This window comes from Protomyctophum bolini (genome assembly GCF_963924005.1).
Source record: "Protomyctophum bolini genome assembly, chromosome: 5".
In the NCBI taxonomy this organism is placed as follows: Eukaryota; Metazoa; Chordata; class Actinopteri; order Myctophiformes; family Myctophidae; genus Protomyctophum; species Protomyctophum bolini.
Genome location: NC_137866.1, coordinates 14482252 through 14500932, shown reverse-complemented (window position 1 = coordinate 14500932; position 18681 = coordinate 14482252). Strand labels below are relative to the sequence as shown.

Here is an 18681-nt window from a genome sequence, read left to right as displayed (position 1 = left end):
CCGCATTCATGCCCTTGGGCATTTTTAGAGTCATGCAGTGCTAATCCAATACCATCAAATGATCAAATCATAGCATCACATACCCTCGCTGAGTTGGTGCTGACCCATAACTATTGTATTTTTCAGGATGACCCAAATTATTTTACCAAACACTTCACAATGGTTGAAAAATTCAGAGAACGTTGTTATACAGGAAAAACAACTTCGTAATTGAGCAGAGGCCTAGAGCTGACCTGTAGACGAGCAAATCGGTATATTTTTGTTAATGGCATTTCATGTTTGTGTTAGGACAAAAATCTACACTATAGCTGAATGTAGGAGGGATAAATCCCCCCCCCCTCCTGTGTAGCCTAGAACATATCACGAAGATGTAGAGTACATCTGATTAATTGATTGATTGAAAAATGTATTAACAGTTTGCAGAATTACAGTACATTTCAAGCACAACTCAAAGACTGTTAACTGTGAGTGGACGACCCAATAAACTAAAGCATTACACTTGTTTACAAGAGGGTCCACCTTGTTCAATTCATCAAAACATTTAGAGACGTACAAATATACACTTCTATATAGCCAAAGAACAGAACAGGAATTCATCATAAATCATCATCATCTTCGCAATGTCACTGATCACTTCACCTCCTATACCTCCAGTTCTAGGTTACACACAATAACTCTAAGCCAAGGTATATTAATGACATAGTTCAATGTTGAAAATGAGTGGTATTCCCCTTTAAGGAAGTATTTTAACAGGAATCTTGTAGACCAGGCACATTGCAAGATGCTGTACTCTGTCGTTAAGCCATTCCAGCCTATCAAAATGGGCAGGGGTGAGCTCCTTGGGATAATTGTGATATACGGTTTTGTAAAGGTATAATTGTACAGTTTACATGTCTTCATACATGGACATGATTAGATAAATAATATGATTTTGCGAAAACAAGAAGAAAACAGTCAGTATTTTTGCTTTATTTGATTTTACATTGACAGCTGTATAACAACCAAGTTGGACATCCATCCCATGCACCTTAGTTTGTGGTCATCACCTGGAAAAGGAAAAGCATACAAGAATGTGTATGTGAAGCCTCAGTAATTATCCATTATTCTTACGTGGTAAGAATATAAATTAGTATAATTTCACTGCCACACTGAGCCACATTTAAAGCAGGAGAAATACTAAACCATTATTTACAGACATACTGTATTACTGTAATCACAGTTCAGTCCAACTTTAAGAATCCTTACTTCCATGTGTAAGCTAAATGGTTAAAATGGAAAATACAACTTTAATGCATTATACGTAACTCCAAACCTAACTCCAAAATGTTCATTTTTATTTAATTTTTTAAACAAAGCAATACTTCCTCATCAAAGTTGGTTTTGTGACTTTATATAATGTAAATTACTTCCATGAGAGGGGAGAGGTGGAGGAGTTGCTTTAGCAGACAGTTTGAGGGTCCAATGGAGTTAAGATGCTTTGTCAGAAGCGCTACTTTTCATTGCTTCATTCAAACAGACGAAAAGGGCGTTCAATTACACTGATTTATGCAAAAATATATAATAATCAAAAACCTCAAAGATTGAGTTAGGTAGTTTCCTCCCGACAGCAACGATATAGTATAAAAATCAGCATAATTGAAATGGCACATCACGTTAAATACTATAAAACAATGGTTCTCAAAGTGGGGTCCGTGGACCCCCAGTGGCCCTTGTGGGTTGGGAGGGTACCAGGGGTCCCCACCACCAAAATGAGATAATATAGCGTCACAATCATTTTAACCACTTTAAAAACATTTTATACTTTGGCTATTCAAGAAGAGCAGATATACTTCTCATATAGCACTGCACGACGTGCTATAAACTTGTATGTAGATCTGCTATAAAAAATAAGCCAGCCTGACGGCGCGGGTTCGACTCCCGATCCCGACGGCCTTTGCCGCGTGTCATCCCCCCCATCTCTCTCCCCATTTCCTGTCAGTCTACTTTCAACCTATCAATAAAAGGCATAAATAATAAATAAATATTTTTTTAAGTAATACAGATCTATTAACAATAAGTTATCTCTTGAGAGTCCATTTGGTTTCATTTTACACTCAAGAGTTAACGATCTATAAGGGTACCTTTGGTTACCAACTCTCCATGATCCATCATTTAGCTGGGGACCACCTGGAACCCCCTGAGAACCACTGCTTATGGAAGGCACTACTTACGTTGTTGATCCAGGACATGTAGGCGCTGACGCGGGTGAAGACAGAGGGCTTCTTGGCGTAGTTGCAGCCCATGCTGGAGCCGAAGCTGACCACACCGTGCACGTCCCAGGAGCCATCAGGGTTCTGGCAGTTCAGGGGGCCGCCAGAGTCTCCCTGAAAGGGTTAAAATCAGGGCTTAATTTCAGCTTGGCGAAGCTCATGTGGGGGTCCCTCTACTGTACTATACTGTCACACCCGAAATCATCATATATACAGTTAGAGTGTGTGTGTGTGTGTGTGTGTGTGTGTGTGTGTGTGTGTGTGTGTGTGTGTGTGTGTGTGTGTGTGTGTGTGTGCATGCGTGCGTGTGTCAGGCTGCGCAACAGTGACACTTGGTTGTGATTGTGAAAACCAACCAAACGCTATTTCCGTGCTCAATCCCAGCCAGGGACGGACACAGCCAGCCAGCCACCCACAGACACACAAAGCTGCATAAGGAAGTTGTTGCACCCCTTAAAAATAGCCCTATCATATGACAAAACGTGGGTATTATTTAAAATAAATATTCCTAAACAAATTGAGCTGGGAACCCATTCGTGGGACATGTGAGAATGATCCATATAGATAAAACACCTTCCTGTAGAAAAAAAATCACACCTGATTGGATTTGCGTCCAGCAGGTGGCAGCCATGTCACATACTTCTCTCGTTCCAATTTCATGCATGCACACCACTCGTGCTCATGATGAGTCACTGATACATACGGACATTGCTGGATGTAGGAGTGGTTGCACCACTCAAAAACAGGGATGTAGGCAGGGAAACAAACCTACCTTCTATGTTGTCACTGAGCATCATGAAGGTACTGAAACCCCACATCAGACATCAGCAACATTATGAAAGTTACAAAAATATAATTGTCCGGGTGAAAATCACCCGTGTTTAGTGTTCTAGGGTTATAGTGGCGTGCCACAATAACAAAAAGCTCTTGTAACTTACGTTGCAGCTGGCCAGCTGGCCGTCTCCTCCAGCACAGATCATGTTGTTGGTCACCAGGCTGCCCCACCAGTCATATTTGCTGCAGTTGGCGTGGCTGACCACAGGCAGGAGAGCCTGCTGCATGATGTCAGCAATGGGACCGCCGGCTGTAGAAAAGAACAGGATGTTCGGATTGATCACATTCTATTTCTTTTTTTTTAAGATCTTTTTTTTGCGTTCTTGCCTTTATTGATAGGGTATACAGTAATTAAGACAGGAAAGGCGGAGAGAGATGGGGGGGGGGAAGACATGCGACAAAAGTCGACGGGCTCGGGACTCGAACCCACAACATGCCATCAGGCTGGATTACGGGCCTAGGTGGCTTTTGTGGTGATTGTTGTTAAGTATTATAGGAAGAGTTTATACAAACATGGTCAAAAAGAGACTATTCAGACTCAAAAGTTGACTATGAAAGCATGCATTGTAAATTATGACAGCTGTGAAATTCTTATATATTTTCTTTGTATTTTTAGGTACCAGTATTCTTATTATTTTTAATTTATGTTTTTCCTTTCTTTTAAAGAATTATATTCTGAGAAGCACATGGAGTTGTAAATGAACTATATAAATAAAGCTTAAATGTATTTCAAGTGTTGAGAACATACTCCAGAGACGTCCCCAGCCAGTGACGTAGCAGCGGGTCTTGTGGGGCATAACGTAGCCAGCGTCAGGGAGACAGGCCGCCATGATGCTGTCTGAGAAGGTGACGGGCGAGGACAGTTTGATCAGGGCAATGTCGTTGCTGGAACGCACACACGCACACACAACACATCGATTTACATTTAGTGCATTCTTTTGTATATAGCTAACTGCACAGAAATTAGGAAAAGAAATTGATTTCTGTACGACAGTACAAAAAACATTGGGGGTTTGAAATACAATAATATTTTATTAAAGGCTGTACTAGCCGTGGCAATGAATGATAACTATAGACTAATATTGATCAGGTTGTCTTGAACAAAGGAATTTAAATATATTTGAGCTATATACATGTGTTTTTCTAAAACTTAAGATTTAGAACAGTGATTTAGGACAGTGGTTCTCAAAAATAACAGATGTACAATTGCCAATTGGCAGTGTGCCACTTCATGCCCTGCTGCGAGCTTGTATATCTGCAAATTGTTAAAAAATATATATATTTGTGTTTGAAAAACTTTTTAACACAGATCTTCTCTTCTGGATAGGGGAGGGGGGGGGGGGGGGGCTAGCACAAAACATTTTCAGATTGGGGGGCGGGGGGGGATCTGCTGTCAATTTATTTTGGTGGTCCTTGGTACAGAAATGTTTGAGAACCAATGATTTAGAAGACATTTGTAGAATTGGCCTCAGTTCTCAATGGGGTAATGGAGCCACCTGGTTGAATAACAGTCAAAGAAGAATCCAGAGATTAATGTTTTAAGATGTTCAGCGGTTGTGTCGAGGAAATGGTCATGCCTACCGGATCCTGTAAGAGTCCCACTGCTCGTGGACAACGATCTTCTCGGGGCTGAGGGCGATGGAACCGGCCTCATTGTCGTCCTTCAGGTTGTGTTTCCCCAGATACACTCTGTAGGTGTTGCGACTGCTACAGAGTCACCACAAAATACACAACAGGTGTCAGTGTTGATAGAAGCTATTCAAGAGCAAATATCTTTCTTTTATTTCATTTTTTTTAAGTATTACAATTCAGGAGGTTGAATGAAACAATGCAGAGTTATGCATCTTAAATCCCAATTACTAGATTAAAAAGGTAATGATTTGACCTTTTTTCAAATTAAAATACTAGTAGTTACTACATTTCTAAAGTGTCTCTTTTGGTCTTACCTGATGCAGTGAGCAGCGGTCAGGACCCACTGGCTGGCGATCAGAGTACCTCCACAGGTGTGGTGGAACTTGCTGCCGCTCTGGTACTGCAGAGACACCTGAAGAAAAGCAACATTCAAAACAAAAAGCAGATTAAATATCTATATTTTAGGTGACAGGTAAATACTGAAGTCTATCCTACTTGGTTGTACAGTGACGATGCTCACGGAAAATACGATTTCGAGCTCAGAACCGGTTATTTTCACAGAGCACCACAGTCGCACGGCAATTAAAACATTCAACAATAGAAAAAAATAAGTTGCTGGGATCTGTCAGTGACTGATGGGTGCTCTTCGGTGATACAGGTAAGATTATAGACAAAAAAAAGTTATTTATTATTATTATTATTATTATTCAAAGTAGTACTGCTTATTCCCAAAAGGTGTAAAATGCAGACTGGCAAAGAAAAAGATTCCAAGGCGCAATATGTATTTATGAGCAATAGATAGACCCTGAGGAAGACCTTGTACAGTAGGTCGAAACACATTGGTCTTTTCTTGTTGCCTTGCTCATAAATAAATCATTTAATATTTTATCACCAAAGACGGAGTGCCTTGGATTTTTTCTTTGCAAGTCTGCATTTTACACCTTTTGGGAATTAAGCAGTACTACTTTGAAAAAAGGGTAAAAAATTGTCTATTATTGAAACGTGTGAGATAATGTGAGATCTATGGTTTTGAAGAAGTTATGAAGTGTGACTTAACCGTAATAATTCTTGCTTAAAATAAATAAAAAATAAAAAAACCTTTCGAATGAATATTACCAAAGTGTTCCGTGGAAACATACCTGCCAGGGAAAGCTGCTCTCACGGACATCGTCTCCACCGACCACCTTGGTAAGGGTGGGGGGGAAGGTGGGCATGCCACACCCGTAGGCTGAGAGACAGAGAAATATATCATAATTTTGCTCAGATATCTTGATGATGTCAACACATTAGCTCAATAGAGATTGGTTTCCAATAACACACACACACACACACACACACACACACACACACACACACACACACACACACACACACACACACACACACACACACACACACACACAGGCCAATATATATAGTTTTGTTTTTTTTACCGACTGAAAATAAATGATATTGCTATAACTTGGTAGGAAGGTTATATCTCATCTCAAATGATTGCTCTAGTCAGTTTTGGATAATTGATTGTCTGGTTATAGTGCTTACCGGCAGCAACACACAAAGCCAAAATCAAGAACTTCATGGTGACTTTTCTCAGTACAGGTTTGTGACCACTGACCAGTCCTCCTTATATAGCAAATCGACTGACTTGCTGAGCTGTTTTGGTCAGCGAGTATTTTTCCCCTTTTTGCCTTTGTGACAACCTTGGACATAAATAACCCCAAAGGAACATCTTATCTACTGACCCTGTGAAATGCACAGGTGTCATGGAGCTGAGCTGCGTGCGTTTCCATTATTTAACTCTAAACCATGAGATGGTGATTTTTTAGCTACTGTCAGTATATTATAATACTAATCATACTACTACTACTGATAATAACAACAGCAATAATATTAATATTAATAATAATAAAAATAAAAATAATTTTATAATTTGTGCATGTGAATTTGTGCAACACTTAATATCAGATCATGGAGGAGTACACCAATGTTTGTGCATTAATATAAATTAACAAAATAATTTTAGGGTTGAAAGTGGCACTACAGTAGGTAACTTTTGATGAATACATTTTAATTTTGTCCGATCTGTATGGTAGACTATATGTTATTACAATACAATTGATGTGGTTGTAATTTGGAGAGCAGTCAAAGGTCATGTCTCACCTAGACACAGGATCTGACATGAATTTTGACCTGATGGTCAAGAGTCAATTTGTCCTCTGAGCAAGCAGGCAGGCTCTAGCTCAAGGTTAAAGGTTTCAGTAGTGCACAGGCTCCTACTTGGCCTCACCCCCCGAACCCACCTCACCCCTGCCCACTTTGACAGGCTGGGATGGCTTAGGGTCGACGACAGAGTACAGCATCTTGCAATGGGTCTGGTCCACAAGATTCGATACACCACCAAGATACGCATGTACCTGTCTAAATACTTCCTTAATGTAAACGAAGTCCACACCCACAACACCAGAGGGAGTGCAACAAACCATGTACAACCCAGATTCGGCACAAACAAGGGACTAAATTCTTTTCGCTCCTATGCCACCAAAATGTGGAACGCCCTACCAACAGTCATTAAGACATGTGAATCCCTTGACTCCTTCAAAACCGCTCTCAAAGGGCACCTACGGACGGCTGCAATTCGAAACTGGCCCCCGTAAAATCTGAATCCCCCGCCCCACCCCCCCCTTTTCCCCTCACTGTATAATTGTATATGTTTCTTTTCCCTTTTTGCTTCCTTTATGATGAATTCCTGTTCTGTTCTTTAACTATATAGAAGTGTCTATTTGTACGTCTCTAAATGTTTTGATGAATTGAACATGGTGGACCCTGTTGTAAACAAATGTAATGCTTAATTGGGTCGTCCACTCAGTTAACAGTCTTTGTATTGAGTGTGTGCTTGAAATGTACTGTAATTCTGCAAACGGTTAATAAATATTTCAATCAATCAATCAAACCAGGTTCAAATCCGGGGTAGAAAAGGAAAGTTACATACTGGTAGTGCTGCTTTAAATTGATGAGATTGACTTATTTGCTATATACTAGTTGAATGTTGATACATTAGTCACGTGCATGTGCTTTAATAGGTTATGGGAATATTCTTGTCATGAACACATGTTTGGTCCTAAACTTGGAAAGATTATTTTGTTAGTCTGGGCACATTTCCAAGAACTTGGCCTCAATTCTGGCCTTCAACAAACATCCTAAACAGTATAAAGGTGTCTGATGTGTTGGCAACAAACTGTGAAGATACAGCCATGATGAAGTTTGTGGTCCTTGCTGTGCTCGTTGCAGGAGGTAAGCGTACAGTATGTGACAACATAAAACTGTGTTACAACATCATGACTAGAAACTTCGACCTTGTGAGCAAAGTGCAATGCCATATGATTATAGTGTGACTTGACACTTCTGCTTTTTCTACGAAGTCATTGCAGAAAGTCATATGGTGAAAGCATATGACTTTTCTATATTCTGTAAATTCTCTAAATGCTGTCTGTCTGTCTGTCTGTCTGTTTAGCCTATGGGTGTGGTCTGCCCACCTTCCAACCTGTGGTGAACAGGGTGGTTGGAGGACAGGATGTCAGGGCTCACAGCTGGCCATGGCAGGTAAACTACACTGAAGCATCTTCTGTACTGTTCTTACTATCTGTGGGTATTAACAAATCTCCATTTTACAATGAAAACCTTCCAATGTAAGCTGACCTCCCTGAGTCCCCATCCCTGACATAATGAAGCTGTCTTCTGTACCCTAATGTCAGATGGAAGAACTGTCTCAGCTATTACTCCATTTCATCAGGCCATAAAGCAAGATTAAGCACTAGTTAAGCCCAAATTAAATGAGTTCAGTGTGAAACATTGTGTGTTTCAGATCTCCCTGCAGTACAACAGGGAGGGTGAGTGGAGACACACCTGTGGCGGCACTCTGATTTCTGACCAGTGGGTCCTCACTGCTGCTCACTGCATCAGGTGAGACACAATGGAGAAACTCTGATCTCTGACCAGTGGGTCCTCACTGCTGCTCAACTGAATCAGGTGAGACACAATGGAGACACTCTGATCTCTGACCAGTGGGTCCTCACTGCTGCTCAACTGAATCAGGTGAGACACAATGGAGACACTCTGATCTCTGACCAGTGGGTCCTCACTGCTGCTCACTGCATCAGGTGAGACACAATGGAGACACTCTGATCTCTGACCAGTGGGTCCGCACTGCTGCTCACTGCATCAGGTGAGATACAATGGAGACACTCTGATCTCTGACCAGTGGGTCCGCACTGCTGCTCACTGCATCAGGTGAGACACAATGGAGACACTCTGATCTCTGACCAGTGGGTCCTCACTGCTGCTCACTGCATCAGGTGAGACACAATGGAGACACACTGATCTCTGACCAGTGGGTCCTCACTGCTGCTCACTGCATCAGGTGAGACACAATGGAGACACTCTGATCTCTGACCAGTGGGTCCTCACTGCTGCTCCATGTCAAAAAAGTTACGCAGGCATGCTTCTTTCATTTACGCAACATCTCTAAAATAAAATCTATTCTCACTCCCACTGACCTAGAAAAAATTATGCACGCTTTTGTTTCATCCCGCCTTGACTACTGCAACGGACTATATACCACTCTATCCAGCTCCTCTTTATCCAAACTTCAACTTGTACAGAACACAGCAGCCAGAATTCTCACCAACACCAACCGTCGAGCACACATCACCCCGGTCTTAGCCACACTCCATTGGCTGCCCATCAAGGCTAGAATAGATTTTAAAATCCTTTTAACCACTTTTAAAGCCCTACATGGACTGGCCCCACCGTACATTTGTGATCTTCTGCCCCCCAAGGTCAATGTGAGATCCCTGCGATCCTCAGACAAAGGCCTCCTAATAGTTCCTGGGACTAAGAGAAAGAAAATGGGTGACCGTGCCTTTGCAGTAGTTGCACCTACTTTATGGAATGCCCTGCCTTGCACTTTGAAAAATGCTGAGTCTGTGGATATTTTTAAAAGTTTGCTGAAAACCTTTTTATTTCGGGAACATTTTTCTGATTTTATTTGATTTGATTATGTTGTTCTTATTTGCTTGTTCTACTGTCCTGTTTTAATTATGACTGATTTTATTGTGTCACTGTACAGCACTTTGTAACATTGTTAAGAAAGGTGCTTTATAAATAAAATTTACTTACTTACTTACTTACTCACTGCATCAGGTGAGACACAATGGAGACAAAACAAAGAACATCTTTAATTCCTTGTTTAAACCACCAAAGTAAAACTCAACTGAAACGCACAACCCCATAACTGAAAGTAAACTGAATAAAAAAATATATCTAAATAAAAGTGAACTAGAAAAAGTGCGCCTCGGGGCACAGGTCTCCCCAGGCCAGGTCAGATTGTGGCCTCCTGGTGGTGCTATAATAGACCAATGTGAAAAGGGTGCCTCTCGCCATTTGTTCTTATTCCATTGATGGCAATTGGATGATTTGAGGCATTTTGTTCAAAAAAATGTGTTTTGCAAAAATCCACCTGTTGGTGGCGCTATAACCGGCCAATGTGAAAAGGGTGGGATATATTCCTCAGCCTAGTAGGAAAGTCTGTGAAAGATTTCACGTAAATTGCACACTGAGTTCATGATTTGAGGCTTTTTGTTTCAAAAGGGCCAATCCTGCAAACTTTGAAAGCCAATGTTAGCCAATTAAGATGGAATATAAAATATCGGACAGATCCATCTTGAACACATCACTATAGAGATGGTGTGTAACGATTTGCGGGATTTTTGGACAGAATCTGGAGGAGTAATATTTAAAAAAAAATGTTTTTTCAAAAGTCGGCCTCCTGGTGGAGCTATAACAGGCCGTTCTGGAAATAGTACACATTACACAAGTAACTATAACAACTGTGATAACATAATGTTTTAACTCTCTATATTATGCTCTATTATCTTACAGCAATGGCAGGGAGTACAGAGTAGCCATGGGAAAGCACAGCCTGCAGGAGATGGAGGTGGGCGAGGTGTTCCTGAGCCCTGCCAACATCATCGTTCACGAGAAGTGGAACCCCCTCTTCATCCGGTAATTTACAATGACAATTTAGGCATTTAGCAGAAGCTCTTAAGTAAGCAAGAACACCACAAGGTAATACATCAAATACATAGAAACTGTGGCGGAAAAAATACTCAATTGATTTACTTAAGTAAAGGTATAAATAATGCATTGTAGATGTACTCCGTTAGTACTAAAAGTAAAATTAATCATATTGCAGAATGTCCCATTTCACAATTTAAAAATGTGTGCAAAATCTTCGCGATGCGACGCATTGTGAGCTTGTAGATCGGCTATTTTCAAATGACCGAAATGTATAGTTGAAGTGGTTATGTTAATGTGAAATACAAATAAGTGTCTCGTTCATTAGTTTTAGTTTTCCTGAATATTTTGTCAGCAGCATCCACACAAAATAGTCAAAGACCTAGAATTGTGTTTCTTACGACCTGGTTGTAACTTGTCTTCTGTGTGTTTATCCTCTCCAGTAATGACATTGCACTGATCAAGCTGGCCTCCCCTGTCACCTTTACCGACACCATCATGGCTGGCTGTCTTCCCGAGGCTGGCTTCCTCCTTCCCCACAATGAAGCCTGCTATGTCACTGGATGGGGACGCATCAAGAGTTAGTGTCCACGTCCACTGTTGTCTCTATATCTCCATCTATGCTCACACCCCTTTGTTTCATGTTTTATATCCCTAGACGGCATCTCTAGGGCGGCGGTGGCTCATGGGTAGGGGTAGAGGTGCCGGATGGTAACCGGCTAACCACAAGGTTGCCAGTTCGACCCCGGGCTCTGAAGTGTCCTTGAGCAAGACACTGAACCCCTAATTGCTCCTGATGTGCTGGTTGGTGCCTTGCATGGTTTCTGCTGCCATGGGTGTGTGAATGTGTGTGTGAATGTAATGCACAATCTATGTAAAGCGCCTTGGATAAAGGCTCTATATAATTGCACAATTTACCATTAGAGTCTACACAGACTCTTCACAAACTGAACTCTGTATACTCCCGTTATCCTCCATCTACTACTCACGAAACACAAATTCAGCGCTATACATCAAACCAGAACCTAGTGCACACATATAAATGCCCTATGCTCATACTCAAAAATCTCATCTGATGATATTATAAGGAATGTTTGCGAGATTTACGTTCCTACGATGTAAGAAATGCTGACATTTTACACTAGCTGCCTGAGCTATGTGTTAACACACCTCTCTCCTCCATCCAGCCGGAGGCCCTATTGCTGAGGTCCTGCAGCAGGCTCTCCTGCCCGTGGTCGACCATGCCACCTGCACCAAGCCCGACTGGTGGGGCCCCCTGGTGTCGGCTAACATGGTCTGCGCTGGTGGAGACGGGGTTGTTTCTGGATGCAATGTGAGTCTAAAGAAAAACAAATGATACGATTGTGTCACTGTGATACCTGAATGTGATGTTGCAAAAATGGATCATCCAGTGTGATTTATGTTCAATAGCATTTGAGGGGCGATTATGTACATCTGCTATTTTGAAAAGAAAATTAAAGGGTGAGAACTACTGATTTAGAAGGCCTTCATTTAAATCTGCCCCGGCTGTAAATGGATTTCAATAGCACATACCGTTCACAAAGTAATCATTGGGTGTCTCTTGCACGACTCAGGGAGACTCCGGTGGTCCTCTGAACTGCCGGAACATGGACGGTGCCTGGGAGGTCCACGGTGTCGTCAGCTTTGGCTTGGGCCTCAGCTGCAACTTCCCCAAGAAGCCCACCGTCTTCACCCAAGTCAGCTCCTACATGGACTGGATCAGCTCTGTAAGTTATAAATAACAAAATTGTGTGGGAGCTGGGGACAAAAGCTGTATATAGGAGGGGCTAGAACCTCTCGAAAATAAATATCATGGAGATTTTGTGTTTCAAGGTGTAAGAGATTTATAAATACGTTAACACTGTATACAAATATTATGCATTAGATTATATAAATATCATTATGCAGGTTTTCTGAAGACTTTACTAAATCTAAACATGCTTCTGCCATTTCTTCCACAGAAAATGGTTGCCTATTAAGAGAACAGACTTTTGAAGCCAGGAAATATCATCCATAAATAAATAAACTGAAAAGAAAAAGAAAAATGTCACATGTTCCATCTTTCTTTGGTTATAATTATTATTACATTAATAACAATAGATACATTATCACAGTTACATCAACAACAAATATTGAAAATCATTTAGAGATTCACCGAATACTGTAGAAAGAGTGGTGGGAACATCCTATCACTGAGCACATGTTCACTTCTCAGTGGCCCCTTCATGTTTGCCTTTCCACTTCTTTTGGTCAATTTCCCAAGAACTGGTTATACCTGGAATAGACCTTCCTCTGTATCATACAGTATAAATCAGGGTCCCCTCCAGGACAAGGACCCCTGAGCAGAGAGAGACAGATGAAGCAGGGACCCCCACTACATACAGTAGATTATATACAGGGACCCTCACTTCATACAGTACAGTATATACAATTGTGTAGCAGATTAAACGTTTTCATAGGTTTCATTGATAGCTTTGTAGACTTGTTTGACTTTTTTTGTTGTTGTATTCAACAAATATTGTATTATGTATATGTATATGTATTAACAGGTTGGATTCGTGTTAATGTGTATTTTCAGACATTTAACCACTTAAATGCACAATACTTGGGAGACTGAATTTGGTCTGCTCTTTTTCCATTACACCAAAACCCCCGGGCATAGACAATCTACAAGCTCTCAACGCCACACATTGCGATGTATTTTTAGCTTGTAGATCTGCTATTTTCCACAAATGTTCCCACTAGAATGGGGATGCCAGGGTTCAAGTGGTTAATGTGTAAACAAAACAACAAATAAAGGTTTCCACAATGATTGCAGCCCCCCCTGTAGTAACTCTGAGTACCCACTAGGGGTCCCAAATCCCTGTTGAATACCCCTCCTATAAATACAAATGCATTCTAACTACAAGGCTTTACTACAGGCATGATGAGGTTTGTGGTTCTTGCTCTCCTGGTAGCTGGTGGTAAGGAACTTATTACAATTATTGTGTAATTCAACCATTTCATTTCATTTATATAATCAACCTGGAAGGGCAGGGTGCCCTGCTTGCTCATCATTGAATGGGAGCTGCAGACTACTTACTGCAGCCAAACATATTGACCTTTGCAAGATCTTGTCCAATAATGGGGAAAACTGCTAAAGCATGAAATGGGCAATCATTGTTAACTTTGTCTCAGCCTATGGATGCGGCCTGCCCACCTTCCCCCCTGTGCTGACCAGGGTGGTTTCTGGAGACGAGGCCAGGCCTCATAGCTGGCCCTGGCAGGTAAGACCATAGAAGCAGCTTACTCTCTCTGTCGGAGCAATATAGCGCTAGCCAGAGTAGAATCCACCGCATGCATTTAGCTTTCTTCTACCCTGAATTAGTGCAGTATGCACAGTTGCCATTCTTAAAATCCCTCTGCAGTCGTGTATAATACCGTTACTGTACTATCCGTTCTGCTTTTTCACACACACACACACACACACACACACACACACACACACACACACACACACACACACACACACACACACACACACACACACACTCTCTACCATCTATTATTTATAATGAATTTACCTTACAACCACATTTTTCAGTTAACACCGAGGATATGTACCAGACTATTGCCTGGCTGTAACTTTGGCTTTTTCCTGTACATTGGGAGAAAAGAGGACACAATTACAATGGCCACGTGACGTCCATTTTAATGTTGCCATTGCAAATATTGTAGCTCTGCGAGGTTCAACATGCTAAAAGTTAAGGTTAAGCATTATTTGGATGTACTTTATGTGGCCATGTAAGTTAAATAGATCCCCAGTTTTAATTAGTAGGAGAGAATGTAACTAAGGAGTTCCATTCCAAAATAAGACATCTTAAAAAAATAGACTTAAAATTATTATATTATGGGGCGCCCGCTGGCCAAGTGGTCCAGGCGCATGTCACATATAGCGTGTTGACAGTGTGTTGCGGAGAGAGACCTTTGCTGCGTGTCTCTCCCCTTCTCTCTCTCCCTCTTTCCTGTCAATCTTCATTTGATACTATTAATAAAGGGAGAAAAGCAACAAAAACGGAATTATTAAAAAATATATATATTATATTATAGCATGAATTTACAAAATGACAGTATGTATGTCATTATTTGTACTGTATGTCATAATACATGCCATGGACTGGCCACAGTGGCCAGTATGAGAATGCCAGCTACCGCTTCTTCTAATCCTTTTGGCCCAGATCTCCCTGCAGTCGGACGGCAGTGGCCGCTGGAATCATGTCTGCGGAGGTACCCTCATCTCTAGTGAATGGGTCCTCACTGCTGCTCACTGCATTAGGTACTGTACAGTATGTCATCTCTAGTGAATGGGTCCTCACTGCTGCTCACTGCATTAGGTACTGTACAGTATGTCATCTCTAGTGAATGGGTCCTCACTGCTGCTCACTGCATTAGGTACTGTACAGTATGTCATCTCTAGGGAATGGGTCCTCACTGCTGCTCACTGCATTAGGTACTGTACAGTATGTCATCTCTATAGGGAATGGGTCCTCACTGCTGCTCACTGCATTAGGTACTGTACAGTATGTCATCTCTAGTGAATGGGTCCTCACTGCTGCTCACTGCATTAGGTACTGTACAGTATGTCATCTCTAGGGAATGGGTCCTCACTGCTGCTCACTGCATTAGGTACTGTACAGTATGTCTGATGTCATCTCTAGTGAATGGGTCCTCACTGCTGCTCACTGCATTAGGTACTGTACAAGTGTACAGTATGTCATCTCTAGTGAATGGGTCCTCACTGCTGCTCACTGCATTAGGTACTGTATGTCATCTCTAGTGAATGGGTCCTCACTGCTGCTCACTGCATTAGGTACTGTACAGTATGTCATCTCTAGTGAATGGGTCCTCACTGCTGCTCACTGCATTAGGTACTGTACAGCATGTCATCTCTAGTGAATGGGTCCTCACTGCTGCTCACTGCATTAGGTACTGTACAGTATGTCATCTCTAGTGAATGGGTCCTCACTGCTGCTCACTGCATTAGGTACTGTACAGTATGTCATCTCTAGTGAATGGGTCCTCACTGCTGCTCACTGGGTTAGGAATGTCAGGGGTTTTCAAAGTGGATTCCAGGGACTCTCGCGGTTAGAGGAAGGGGGGGGGGGCCTAAATGTACCCTTACAAGTCTGTAGTCCAAGTTTCCAAGGAAGCTTGATAAAAAATGTTAATACATCCCAAATCCACACCTCATGTAGTTAATGAATCCAAGGGTCAACAAGGTCGGGGTATGGATAATAAAATAAAGTGTCCTGCTCCTTGTAAGATAGCTTGAAAAGCTTGGTCATCTTTAAAGGAAAATGCTTAAAAGAAAAGCATCCCCAGATTTTATATTTTAACACCACCAAGAGATTGCGTCCAAAAATGCACCGGATCAATATGAATCAATATGAATAGAAAATGCTTAATAATTGAATTCGCAAATTGGAAGTGGTTCAGTATGGCATGTTACATTTTCAGAACTAATTGCTGTTTGCTGCTGGCAATAATGATGCTAATAATAATAATAATGATTTGAATCTATATAGCACCTTTCATTAAAATCAAGGACGTTATATCAAAATATCTATGCACAAACTGAATGACAAGTAACACAAAACAGCATATTGTCCATCCGTCACCCTGCAGCTCCCGCCCCAACTACAGAGTGGTGTTGGGAAAGCACAACCTGAAGGAATCTGAAGCGGGTTCCCTTGCTCTGAGGGCAGCCACCATCATTACTCATGATGACTACAACTCTATGCTCAGCCGGTACAGGAACAACACTCATATTCACATTCATATTAGCATGGACAATGAACTTCATTATATTGATTATTTCACATGAGTTTCATTGGTGTTCTACTCTTTGTCTTTTGCAGGAATGACATTGCCCTGATCAAAATGTCCTCTCCGGTCACCTTCTCCGATAGCATCATGCCCGCCTGTCTCCCCGAGTCAGGCTTCGTCTTGCCCCATGGTCACCCTTGCTACGTCACCGGCTGGGGACGGCTAGCCAGTGAGTGACTGCACTTTCAACAGGTGCACGCACATTGAGTTTGTCCTCGGGGGGGGGGGGGGGGACATGAACCCATATAGTTGGATATAAATGTGTTTTTTACATCAATGAGTATTGTGTGGTACTAACCCAGTCTGTGCAGAGGCATCAGCTCTCATTCGGGTCACCCATGCTAAAAGAAAATGCTTAAATGTGCATTTGTTGTTGTAATGATAGACAAAAGCCATATTCTATTTTTCCTGATGACCAGGAACAATTCTAATGTCAGCATCACAATGGAATATCTATCAATGTTGCTCTCTCTCTCTCTGAAAATAATCTCCATCCGCCCACCCATCGTTTTTCCATTTCAACTTCTCTCAGCAAATAATGAACTCAGCATCACAGCAGGGACTTGTCTTCTTACCCGGGTTAAGCTATCTTCTCCTTCACAGCGTCGGGGCCTCCAGCTGATATCCTGCAGCAGGCCCTCCTGCCAGTAGTGGATCATGCCACCTGTAGTCAGGACGACTGGTGGTACGTGCTGGCCACCGACAAGATGGTCTGTGCCGGGGGAGATGGCATCAAGGCCGGCTGTAATGTGAGTAATATGAGGACTTCATTCATTGGACATGTTATGGTATACTGTTCTTACCGTCAACAGTGGGGCAAAATATTTTCTTGGTTGCTCTATATGCAATAAAATATGACACCGTGTTTAGCGGAGGTCTTTTCATATAAGCCCACTTGGGTTTCTTACTTCTCTTGCATATTTCAAATATTTTTACTTCTATTTTCAACGGTATACCTTTATCGTTCAACGAGGAAATCTTACTTATGGGATTAGACTTTATACCTTTGTATATGACAGCCATCATCTTAGTGGTACAGCACTAGTTATATTTGATTTTACAAATACATTTTAACTCCTCATGTAAATATTAATTTTATTTTTGTAGTGAATATATTGTTTTAATATAGCCACAGTACTGACTCATTGTCATGCTCAGCCAAGAGTTATAAACTACCTTGCATAAAAATACAAGATAATATAAGGCAAGCATTTAAATGGCATTAAGAGCACTCCAAAAGATGAACAGGTCTTCAGACCCTTAATTATTTTATATCATTAAAAGAAAGTCAATAAAATAAAATATAGTCCGTAAAGCATATTTTCGCACTAACCCATATCTGGTTGACGAACAGGGAGACTCTGGCGGCCCACTTAACTGCCAGAACCCAGATGGCTCCTGGGTGGTCCATGGGGCAGTGAGCTTTGGTTCGGGTCAGGGCTGCAACGTCGTCCAGAAGCCCACCGTCTTCACAGGAGTCAGCTCCTACATCCGCTGGATCAACACTGTAAGGAACATTTTCCTTCTTTTTCCTTCAGCATGGCATCACCAAGCTGCGCACAATGAATGCAACGAAGCAAATGAAAGCTTGATCTTTGAAAAACAGGAAATGTGTCGTTTGGCTAATTGTGTTTTTAACTGTTGTTCCCCCTCACAGGTGATGACCAACAACTGAAGAATCAAAAATAGCACCGAGGACTTTCCTGTGTATACTTGATTTAACGCTATGAAAAATATAATATACAGTGCAGCTTTTGTAGCTGTACTGCCATTGCTTTAAAACAAATAAAAATAGGAATATCAAATGAAGTGTCCAGGAATTGGTATCAATAATTGGCAGTACAGAATACATGGATACCATTTATACCATGGATAATACATGGATACCATTACCTGCACAAATGCTTTGAAGGTGCGATGCATATTGAAATGGCATGTACATATTTTCTCTGAGGACACGCAGAGCATTAATAGCAACTGGACAGTATGACTACACTGCATTCATCAG

General features: G+C 41.5%; 3 protein-coding genes across 3 annotated transcripts; 2 read left to right on the top strand and 1 right to left on the bottom strand.

Moving 5' to 3' along the window:
* Window positions 1-1028: 1028 nt before the first annotated feature.
* Window positions 1029-6294, bottom strand: LOC308314965 (chymotrypsin-like elastase family member 2A; the record flags this gene model as incomplete). Its single annotated transcript, XM_080762789.1, has 8 exons — window positions 1029-1046; window positions 2211-2363; window positions 3188-3333; window positions 3832-3968; window positions 4665-4790; window positions 5030-5127; window positions 5855-5943; window positions 6258-6294. The coding sequence occupies 8 exons, from the start codon at window positions 6292-6294 to the stop codon at window positions 1029-1031; spliced, it is 804 nt and encodes a 267-aa protein (XP_080618915.1).
* Window positions 6295-7966: 1672 nt separating this feature from the next.
* On the top strand, window positions 7967-12647 carry LOC308314964 (chymotrypsin-like elastase family member 2A; the record flags this gene model as incomplete). Its single annotated transcript, XM_080762788.1, has 8 exons — window positions 7967-8006; window positions 8227-8315; window positions 8578-8675; window positions 10653-10775; window positions 11231-11367; window positions 11975-12120; window positions 12383-12535; window positions 12642-12647. 8 exons carry the CDS (start codon window positions 7967-7969, stop codon window positions 12645-12647), a joined length of 792 nt encoding a protein of 263 aa, XP_080618914.1.
* A 1304-nt stretch (window positions 12648-13951) lies between these two features.
* On the top strand, window positions 13952-18348 carry LOC308314963 (chymotrypsin-like elastase family member 2A; the record flags this gene model as incomplete). The annotated part of the gene is made up of 7 exons (XM_080762787.1): window positions 13952-14074; window positions 15026-15123; window positions 16473-16595; window positions 16706-16842; window positions 17277-17422; window positions 18028-18180; window positions 18331-18348. 7 exons carry the CDS (start codon window positions 13952-13954, stop codon window positions 18346-18348), a joined length of 798 nt encoding a protein of 265 aa, XP_080618913.1.
* Between the last annotated feature and the right edge of the window lie 333 nt (window positions 18349-18681).